Consider the following 11,471-nt stretch of genomic DNA (forward strand, 5'->3'; position numbering starts at 1 on the left):
TGCGTTGTAGTGCAGGTTAAAGAACCCCAGGTGGTCAAAATTAATCCGAAGCCCTGCACTACAGCGTGCCTCATAATCAGAACTGGTTTGGGCACGTAAAACTCCAGAACGACGAAGATGATATAATGTTTCCGAAGGGTCGTGCTCGTCACCTCGATAAGAGGCTCTGAATGCTGTACTGGAATTTTTGGCCACCACGGGACTAGGCTCTCGTCTGTAACGCTGGTACCTTGCGTGTGACTGTGTGGTGTGTTCTTTATTGCTGTTTTTTTTATTACTTTATCTGCTTCTTCTCTTTCTCTTTCTTTCTCTCCTCTGAAAGCGAGTGGGCGTCGTCTCACTTTCAGGGTACAATTGGAAGCATTTTCTCTTTGTGATGTTTGTATGTCTGTTAACATGATTATTAATAATAATAATTCATGTTTCCTTCGCTTCATCGCGTTGATCTTCCATCATAATTATATTCCAATTCACTCAACTTTCTGTACTGCCACCATGATTGCATTATGCCTCGCTATCCATGAGGCAGACACAACTCGTGAGCAAGAAACTAGTGATACGGACGCGCATACTCGGAAAGAAGAAGGCAGGATGTACGTGGGTTGTACATGCCTGTATCCCTGGTTTTCGGTTCACAAGTGTTGGCCAGCTTGACCAGCGAGAAACCATAAAGACGGAACTCTTATAAATCACTTCAGGGCCCACAAGACGCACTGCAATCTCGGTGGATCGTAGATACTGCTAAACTGTCTTTTTTTTTTTTTTAGTGCGAAGCATTCTTCTCGAGTGTAGCACTGTTTTCTCTGCCACCTGTCTAGCCATTTTCGTGGGCCGATCCCGAAGGCTGTGCAGTTTAAATATGTAGGTTGATCCCGATGATAGTGCCTGAAGTGCCGCTGAAACAGTGTGCAGTCATTTATCGCTTGACACATCCGCTCTCGGCTTCCCGAAAAAGTGCTCCGAGTTCTTCCCCAACTGGGGATTGTTAACGTTAGCCGTTCGTCTCGCAATCTAAGCGACGACTGACGCTACACGCCCTAGGCGCGCGTAAGCGACGTCAGGACTCTCCGTAAAAGAGAGTCGCGTTGTTTTCCGCTTCAGTGCACACTGGAAGCTGCGCAGAGTCTCCTCGTCACTGTACAGGACCGTTTCCTGCCAAATGCCTCGTCCCAAGCAACTTCTCATTCCAGCCGAGTTCGAGAAGCGTAAGCGTAAAAGCGCCGAGGCCGCTCGTCGTCGTTATGCGGCTCAGATGCCTGAAGTCGGCGCAGCCCTACTGTTACAAAAACGGATGAATGAACGTGAACGCTGCGCTACCGAAATAGAGAAAACTGATTTACTTTAGTGTAAAAAAATCATTTGATTTTTAACAACCACTGTGTTATTCCTCGCTGCACATGCCAACCAGTTCGCACACACGTTACAACTGTGGTCACCGCTTTGCTCCACAAAATTAACACAATTTGCGGGAGCCCTTCTTTAACCAAACAACAATATAACGCATGCGTCTATTTTGCGTCTATCGGCGTGAATGACTCCACCGTTATTCCTCCCCTTAGTAATATTCCATTTCAGGGAAACTTATGCAGAAATATGCATTTCAGCCGTCGTTTAATAGACGCAAGGACGAGACTGAAGTGGTTAGAGTTTGCGTAAGGTTATACGTTGGGGCCTGCCTGTCGCTGGAAAAAGAAGCTACCGGGACAGGAGTCCAGAAACTGACTGGCAGGTACTATACAAAGCTATCACTTCACAAACTGGCTGCAACATGAGAAACAACTGCGCAAAAGAAGAAAGAAAAAATAAGGCAGGCGATCAGAAAGCGCAGAAAGCGCTCGTAAAACGGCAGCGCTTAACCAGAACCCACGGGCATTGAGCGTTGCGCAGGAGGGAATCATGCTCCCGGCATCATCGGCATGAGGCTCACGGATCAACGTTTGTGGGTCCTGAACTCTTCTTTCCGAAGCACACGCACTCACGCCCCGAAAGACAGATACAGGGAGTGGGGCGGAAAGAAGGGAAACAGGCGCCGAATGCAGAGAAGAACCTCAGCGCTAGTCTGGCCGCGGTGGCAGAGCACCTGTAACGCGCGCAGTTCGTCTGTGCGTGCGTGCGAGCGCGTGTGCTCGTTGCTCCTAATCGAAGCGTAATCAGAGAAGGAGGGGGGTAGGGGGTTGCAGCCCGACCCACCGGCGGCCTCACGTACGCCGCGTAATGGCTTTCGGCTGCCGAACCCGAAGGCTCACCGTTGCGAGCGGCCTGCAGCCACAGCAGGCCATGCAGGCACTGCGCGCGTGTGTGTGTGTGCTGTATGCGAGCCGCAACAGACGCAGCAGAAACAGAAGTGGTGGTGGCGGTGTGCGCGCGGTCAGGAAAGCGAGGAAACAAGAAGAGAAATAGAAAAAGAAAAATGAACGGAAGTGGCTGTATTTTTTGCCGCCACGAACCGGGCGGCTCGCTCGCTCGCTCTATCTCTTTCAACGCGGGCTGCCGGACCGATCAGCGCGATTTCCTTGGGGCACACCTCGCGGCACGCCGATGATTAGCGGCTCTCGGGATCCGAGCGGTGCCGCTGATTGCACGTTAGAGAGAGCCCGCGCGCGCGCGCCCGCGTTCTGGCGTTGCGATGCGGCCATGCAGCCGTGACCGCGGATCAGGCTATACGCATTGTCCACCCTCCCTTATACCCCCTTCCCCCTTGTCATCCCACTCGCACTTGGTCCATTGGCCTGACTTATCGAAACTCACCGGCAGCGCAGAGCACAGTGGGCGCAATGCAGTGCCTCGCGGGACACTCTCGCTCGGAACCGCTGTCGATTTTTTCTCGCTTCCCCCGCATTAACAGGGGCCAGTACAGGCTGCGCTAGTGGCGTTCGATGTTGCAACTCTGCTCTGAATTTCTCTATCGCCTCCTCGTTTAATCGCGGCTGGTACTGATTAGAAAAGGGCCGTGATATACCTTGGCTTCATCTCATGCAAGAAGGTAATTGCTCACAACAGGCCATATCGTCTCAGAAGAAAAAAAATTGTATCTCGTGTCTGCGTGTTTTGCAGCAATGGCATAAATCCCCATCACGCCATGTTGGTGCCCGCCGGTGGCTAATATGCTGACGTCGCACGTATGTAGATTAGAAACGCCGTCCCTTAATTACCACTTCAGATGGAGAAGGACTATGTGCTGCTCTTCCACAGGTGACAGATCAAGGCTAGATGCATGGACAGTCTGTCAATTCCACGTAGAGAACTAAAGTTATCTTTTGCCAATCACTTTAGGTAATTCCGAGCGTGTTTTGAAGTATTGAAGACGTAATAGTAACTACTTCCTTCTGGTGTAAAACCTCGAACACATAAAGTTTGTTTAGCGCTTATAGTGCCAACTCGATCTTCTGCGGCTCAACACGCCATCGGGCAACGTTAGCATCCCCGTACTCTCCTACTAAACTCCTCTCTCCACTAGGGTTTCTCGCTCACCGAAGGAATTCGGAGGTCCCCTCGACATGATCTTCTACGAGAAATTGATCACTTTGCGCTTCGCAGGGGCGCTATAACGCAAATGTATTCCAAACTGTTTCTATTCCATTTCTGCAATCAGCCATCCACGATTTGTCAAAACTTGTTCGGGCCTGTCTGTGACGCGACGTCACAGATACCGTAATAACTGCCCATCTGATATGACGTGTGGACACTGATTATGCATGATTAGACCCAAAAAAAGAAAAAAAATATTGCTTCTGATTCCACACTTTTTCCGCCATTACCCCATGCTATATTTCGAACATTTCAGGCTGCGCCTACTTCGCCTTTTCTGTCACGCGACATCACAAAACTGCGAGAACTCACCACGTCAAAGGGCCGTGTACGCATTAAAGATGCATTAACATGCTGAACAAAACTCAACTTTTTTTTCGGAATAGCCGGAGACTGCCCCTTTCCGAAAGGAATAGAAGACGTCTGCCTCCCGATCGATCTTACACTGGCTACTCGGAGCTGCCGGGGAGAACTCATTTATTTGCGTATAATAATTTTTTTACGTGACAGAATGACGTTCTTTGAGTCCTTTCGGCACGTATACGACATCGCTCTGCCAACTCTTAATCAATGAGGATCTGTTTTAGCGGAATTTTTAACCTTCCGTTGAATGCCGTCGCGATTTTCGACCAGCCGCCGCAAGCTAAGCAAGGGAAAGCGGGCCAATCTCAGACGCCGGCACCACGCTACTCACCCGGTTATCTACTTCAACTGTGCTAGCTCGGTCCAACTGAAATCCTCTCCGTTTCTGTGTGCTCCTCGCCTCTTTTCTGCCAATTATATAAGCAAACAAATTTTATGCGTAATTGTCAAATGACCCATTGAGCAAAATGCAGCTCCACTAACGTGAAACCCGGGGAGGTGCGAAGCATGCAGTGATGCACCGATAATTGGCTCATACTTCCTTAAGCAATGGTTCACAACCCCGTAAACGCGGCCTCCCCATTACGACGACAGATAAGTGAAACTCTACGCTGGGATGATGGGCGGCAACGCAGACAGCTGTGGAAGACGACGACGACGACTACGAACGTGGGTGCGCCCGGCACGCGCTAGGCACGCGCTTGGCACGAGCGCGTGCCGCTTGCTTAGCGTGACGACGACGATAGGGGACGCCGACAGCCCTAAAAAAAAGTTCATCAGGCCTTCCACTCCGTGAAGATGGTTAACCAGCGAATCTGAAACGTGTGGCCCCGCTGTTTATCACTGGGCTAATCCCGAGGGTTCATTGAAGTATTTCTCAATTACGAGGTTAAACACGTTCGGCTGCGACGGAGAGAACGACGTCACTGACGGCATGTCCGCAGTCCGTCGCTGTCGCTTGCGTTTCTTGTCTCGTGTTTGTTCGGCGGCGTGGTTAGCAGAATTCGCCCGCCGTTGCCACTTGCAATTCTTTGAAATTAAATTGTTTCAAAATTAAATCTCTCAGTTACGTAAGTCAATGAATGGCTCATACCCCTTTAAGCAATGGCTCATACCACCGTAAACACGGCCTCCCCATTACGGTGACAGAAGTGAAATTCTACGCTGGGATGATGAGCGGCAATGCAGCCAGTTGTGGAAGAAGACGACGACGACGAACGCGGGAGCAGTGGCCCGAGCGTGTGCCTAGCATGAGCACGAGCCAACGAGCCAGCTGTGGAAGAAGACGACGACGTTCGAGCCAATGCTGATGATGATAGTTTCCTGTACACAGGTGATTTCGCCTAGCCATATAGGATTTTGCCTAGGCATACAAAGCTTCGCTATATAAAACGGGTCAAAATTGGCAATGGTATTCGCTTTGAAAGCAAACAAAGGTAACCGCCTATAAACGAGGAGAGCGTTTGATTGGGCAGTCCAAACAACGCTGTCGGTCACCGCGTGATGTTTGCGTCGTTGGTTACGTCAATTTGACGTCAGAAGATTGGAATAAACACAGATTGGGGAAGAGTTTTACGTTATAGGGCCCCAGCATATGAAGACGAGGCGCTGACTACAAAGCAACTAGGTCTCCCCCACAGCAAGCCTTGATCCGTGCCCGACTTGGCATAGCAAACTTATGCGCCTTTCTTTCCCTTTCTTTCTCTCTCTCTCTCTATGCGTGACATTAGTGGTGCTCCAGCAGAGACATTGCACGTTCGTTGTTTTAAAGCGAAGCCTCATTTTCCTACACCCCCCGTGCTTGGCGAGCCGCATGTCCCGCTGAACAAACTGCCGATCCTGGAAATGTTGTAATCAGCACTTGGCCAATCCCAAAGGCAATGCAATTAAAGGTGGTGACTTGGTGGGCCGATTCTGAAACCAATACCCGATATGTGTTCTCGCAATGGTTTTCAATGTGGTTTGTAATGCGAGGCGATCCCGGAGGCAGCGAGCGCAGTTAAAGGCGTTGAAGGGTGGACAGATGCTAATAATGCTATCACATTAGAGTTTCTCAGGTGCGTCATGTGGACCTAGCTTCTTTGCCTACTCCGGTTTCGGCGTTGGTGTCTGGCGTAGTAGGTGAAGCCGGGCGTCTCTCACATAGCTGAGGTGTGAAGAGGTTTAGTAGCAGGAGGGTAGTTAGAAAGCATCGCAATATACGCCAGTAAAATTCCTAGATATGGATAACAAAATTGCACTGAGAATGTGAACCAACACAAGAAGCGTGAGCACGAGAAAGTAGAAACTATCATGGGTCTTTTGCTTTTAGCTAAAGGCAACAAGAAAAGAAAGTTTGCGGCTAACTTACGTGTATTTTTTTAGAGAATTGTATAAAAATTAAACACCTTGCAAATGAATATATTGTGCCTTGCGCTAAGCTTTCACCTGACATTCTTTTACAGTTTGTAACTTTTGTGGAACAATTATACTTGATGTTGAGAGTCTCCAAAGAGGGTGTTTTATGGTTGATGACTTTTATACAAATATTATTGCCGCCATAAAAGACAATAATATTCGTTCTTAAGAAACTCCGCAACACCTCTCACCGACGCAGCGATTCCCTTGCTGTCCTCAAGTTTTCTGTGTCGTTTTAATTTAGAAAACAACCTCGATCAGGCCAAGCACTGCTAAACGCTAACGCAATACCCTCACCACCCAGCCATCCAATGTGGGATCATCCTAAGCATGTTCTATCATGTTTTCATGCCAGTCCGCGTATGGACGTGTTCTGCTGCGCCCCCCCCCCCCCCCCCCCGCTCCCCAAGAGAAAAGTGCTGGCTGTGACTTTCATCATAAATGATATGTCTGTGCCGATCATGTACAAAATACAGTAGGAACGATTGTAAAGGACAGATTCAACATTTACAATGCAGTTTTTACATCATATCAACCAATAAAACAACAAGGTGCATGACCGGGCAAGTTGGCAATTAATTGGGAAATATCTAAACTATCTTATCGACAGAGTGAATGAAATATTATTGTGAATTCATCCAGAGATTCTTGAGGAAGAGCAAGGAGAAACGTAGATACCGTTTAACAACGCTAATCCACTTCAGATATACGTCTAAAGCGCTGCGTAATGCATTATACCATATGGTACAACTGCACACCGGGCTGTAACCATATAAAGGTCAATGCAAGTGATGATCTATGCTCTGAATGTTACTGACCACCTTGTTTTGTACCTGCTGAGGCGCTAATTGTACTAACTCAGATTGTAAGTGTATTGACGTTCTCTGTAAATTAGCTTTAGAACCGGGAAAAGCAAAATCATCACTGTTTTGGCTAAAACCGTGCAAACGTGTTCCTCCGCAGAAAACGAGATATGCGACAATATTTCTTTTTTTGACAAATATGAAAGACCTGAACATCTCTTTATTCTGAAAGAGAGTGGTGAGTTTGTAAAAATTTGTCCTAGACCTAATGGCAAAATATTTTCCCGTCCTCCCACACTAATAAATGACATGCCGTTTTTTGTGCATAGCTAAGCTAAAGCTAAACACTATAAGCAAAATAGCACACGTGTCCTTCATTTCAGACGCCGGCCGCACTATGACAAAAGCAAATGAAAGCAGCATGTTAATACTACGCCTTACTGTGACTGCTAGCTTGGGAGGAACATTAAAGAGAACAAGAAAGTGACAATTTGCTCCAACCATCATTTTTACATCGTGAAATGAGCAATACAGTCTTTGAAACACACACACACACACACACACACACACACACACACACACACACACACACGCACACACACACGCACACACACACACACACACACACGCACACACACACATTGACGGTGAGCGTTATATTTCTAGTTTGCTTTCCCTACTGCTCATTACCGGCGTGTTTTACAGACGCTTCAATAGCCATCACATGTTTATAATATCGAGGTTTCGAAGTTCTGCGATGAATGCGTAATTTACATCGTGTGCCACATAAAAGCTGGATAGATGAATGATACCAACATGATCCTAATTGCAATCGGTTACTATATTGTGTATTTTGTTACGCTTATAATAGTTGATAAATGTGTTTCCCGATTTGTTTTTGCATATACTTGTGAACACCCGTTGCCGGAACGTTATCACAAAAGGCCGCATGCTACGCAGCAATGTACCAGGTATTTGAAGTGGCCTGCTGGAGCTGACGCTAATTGGCTACTCTTTGTTTAGTTGAAACTGATTTATTCTCTATGTGGAGCTTCCCGTGTTCTAAAAAGCAACCTTGAATCAAATAAAAAAAGCAAGTTAAGGTCCCACAACATCTATGTTCATGGAATTGTGAATATCCTTTTCAGTCATTGTGTACCAATCTTGTGCACGTTACAGTTACAGAAAGAAAGGAAACCAATTACAGTTGCAATTCTATATTTAAATACCGCATAGATTACAGGGACCGATTCATGCACCATGCAAGCAATCGGTTACTTTTACGTTACTTTCCTCCCAACTTTGATTAACATTGCATAGATGCAGTAAGTACAACGAGCTGATCTGGATCTTTGTGTGCGCCTTCTGCAGTTCTTCGCGCGTTGTTTTTTTTTCTTTTTTAATCATTAGCAATTCGTTTTCAAAATCTTCGTCGGTCATCTTCTCTCATTTTCTTGCGAGTGTATGTCACCAGTGACACTGAAAACTTGCTTCATATAGGCGCTGGAGCAAAGGGTCGTATTGTTAACATGTACAGAACAAAGGTGTGGACCTATCCAGTGACTGAAAAAAAAAAAAAGCAAAGTCTAAAGTCCCTCAACATGAGCGTTCTTACGGGGTGATGCTCGTGCTGCATAAAACGCGAAGCCACAGCGAGATGAAACATGTGGTGCGAAAAACACAGGCTGCGGGCTTTTTACTGTAGTTGCCGCCAAATTCAAGTGTTCAAAGTTGCATCGACTGTTGCAGCTTGTTTCGTCAGTAATATAACTCGTTATATGTAATTGGTTACTGGAAATTGTAAATAAATTACAGTGAGCGTTACTGACTTAATGTGTAATCGACAATTGCAAGACTACCAGAAATCGTATAGATTGCAAGTAATTAATTAACTTTAATTCGTTACGTTTAGGTCTGTCGTGTGCTTACTTGCAAACACGCCTTGTTTTCGTCACTTGTGTCCGGTGGTGTCAAGAAATAAAAAAAAAACGCGGGTAACAAGCACCGGGTAAATTGAACAATTTGTATACGTAATGGGACCCACCGTGGTTGCTTAGTGGCAATGGTGTTGGACTGCTAAGCACGAGGTCGCGGGATCGAATCCCGGCCATGGCGGCCGCATTTCGATGGGGACGAAATGCGAAAACACCCGTGTACTTTGATTTAGGGGCACGTTAAAGAACCCCAGGTGGTCCAAATTATTCCTGAGTCCCCAACTACGGCGTGCCTCATAATCAAATCGTAATTTTGGCATGTAAAATCTCATAATTTAATTTTAAATGTTACGTAATGTGTCTCCATTTCACTTCACAGTGCAGTGTAACGCTACACCCGACCACCTTGATTCAGGCACTCCCCTGCCTGACGCGGGATGTTGGACGGGTGCCGCGTTCTGTCGGTGATAGCGAAATACGAGCTTTTCTTGTCTCTTGATGCTTCCAGCCAATATATAACACGTGCATCCGCTTTGAGTCGATGATCTACCTTTCTTTATATAAAGAAAAGGCAACATGACTCACCGCACAATAAATTGATAATTACTATGTAATTATGATGACTGAATAGAAAATACAGAAAGCATCATTGCAGCACCTTGACAGGCTTGCTTTCAATGCCGTTTCTAGTGCCTTGGAATAAAATAGTGAACATTCGATGCACTTATAGAGGGCGTACCAAAAATTGCGACGATATGTATATAATGATATCATTCATGCGACAGAGTCTGCGATTGCAGAAGTGACCTCAAGCGCTGGCCACTCCATCCGAGAAGACTAAAGTGATCCATCCACTTCAACATGCAAAGATCAATGATAAACAAATGAGAGAGTGCTTAAAAGCCCGACTTAGATCCGTGCTAATAACTTGGACCGAAAAAAAAAGGAAGATAGAGGACATGAAAGGAGTCCTAATAGAGAACATGCGTGTACAATGTCTCGGGCTTACCTTGAGCAAATACAATCAGCACAGCTGCCACAGCAACACGCACGCCGGACAGGACGCGCGCACTCATCTCAGTCAGAGGTGTCGTCGGGCTCATGTGCTTCGGGGTCTTTCAACTATACGCTTAGACGAACTATTTATAGCTGGGCAGTCTGAGTTCAGTGTCAGTCCCCCTCACTGGTCCACACACAGGTAGCTGTGTTGTGCGGTGCTCCAACTACGTCAACCCGTTCGAGAGGCAGCGGCTGGCGCCACGAGCCAGGAATTTCGTAGGTGTCTGTCCATCAGTGACGGCAGGGGATCACCAGTACAATCTTAGACTAGAACTGACTATTAGTATTATGAAGCACTTCACTTTTATCGTAATGTTTTGACTAGCGTGTCCTACATAACTCCGGGACGTGCACGAAGCAGGAAGGCTTCAGCACACCGATAACCAAATTATGCTTTCAGAAGAAGAGCAGGTATGCAGGACTAGATTTTCACTCGAATAAATGTTGCTGACGTGTAGGTTTCTGGTGGCAAAATGCGCAGCTCCACAGTGTTCAGTACTAGCGAAGGGCACCTTGATTTTGCAAAAACCGACTCGTAGATGTAGATCCCCAGGAAAACCCACCAGTCGCGAGCCTAGATAGCGCACCTGAGCCTTATTTAAAACTATCGCCACCCCGCCTCAGTGACAAACTCGCCGGACACTGCCAGTGACAAGTGCTCTCTGTCTTTCCAAGTCATTTCCGCAAACGCAGCGCCGACACTGCAGTCCAACACTGACGAAGTGTGGTAGTTGGGCAACAAGATCTAGCGAATAATAGGAGATAATGTCAGTTCACGGGTACGCCGAAGTACCGACGTATCGAACGCCAACCTCTCACGTTGCGCGTGCACTCGCCTTGCGGGCCGTATCCGCTTCGCTCCTTGACAGCGCCGAGAGCGCGACCAAACTACCGCTCGGCCCGTGCCGACTCAACTTCGCCCATGCCACCACCACCGCCACCACCGCGTGGCGCGCTTTCTCTTTCTTTTTTGCGACTCCGGCCCTCGCCTCGCATCGCTTCTCCCGCTCCGTGTCTCGTCTCTCCTCCCGTCTCGGTTTTTCCTCCTCTGCACACAAGCGATCCAAACTCGGGGCAGAACCCCCTTCCCCATCCCCCCCCCCCTCTTCCCCCTTTTCAGCTTACCTCACCCCTGCACACGCCGGAGTCCCAATCGTAAGAGGCATGCGCATGCGCGAGTCGCCAAGCCACGCCCCACCGCGTGCGCGAGGCGCGCGCGGGGCGCGCGCGCGCTTGCCTTTTGGGCAGTGTGGCGGCGTCCTGGCACCGTTGCAGGCTCAGGACGAGGCCGCCGATATGGCACGAGACGCGGCGGCGATGTTAAAAGCGTTAATGGTCCTTGTATGTATTTCCCGGCGCATTTATTAGCTCTGACGGACGGCCGATG

The 11,471-nt window shown here is 47.8% G+C and overlaps 1 protein-coding gene across 1 annotated transcript in view; it reads right to left on the reverse strand.

The window, feature by feature from the left end:
* The window catches only part of LOC119442800 (synaptogenesis protein syg-2), a 156,507-nt gene extending 145,570 nt beyond the window's left edge, over positions 1–10,937 (reverse strand). The window contains exon 1 of the mRNA XM_037707827.2: positions 10,035–10,937. Coding sequence (XP_037563755.1) covers positions 10,035–10,128 — 94 coding nt within the window. The 5' untranslated portion in view covers positions 10,129–10,937. The remainder of the gene's footprint in view (positions 1–10,034) is intronic.
* Positions 10,938–11,471: the final 534 nt, after the last annotated feature.

The sequence above is a fragment of the Dermacentor silvarum genome, chromosome 2 (assembly GCF_013339745.2).
Source record: "Dermacentor silvarum isolate Dsil-2018 chromosome 2, BIME_Dsil_1.4, whole genome shotgun sequence".
NCBI lineage: Eukaryota > Metazoa > Arthropoda > Arachnida > Ixodida > Ixodidae > Dermacentor > Dermacentor silvarum.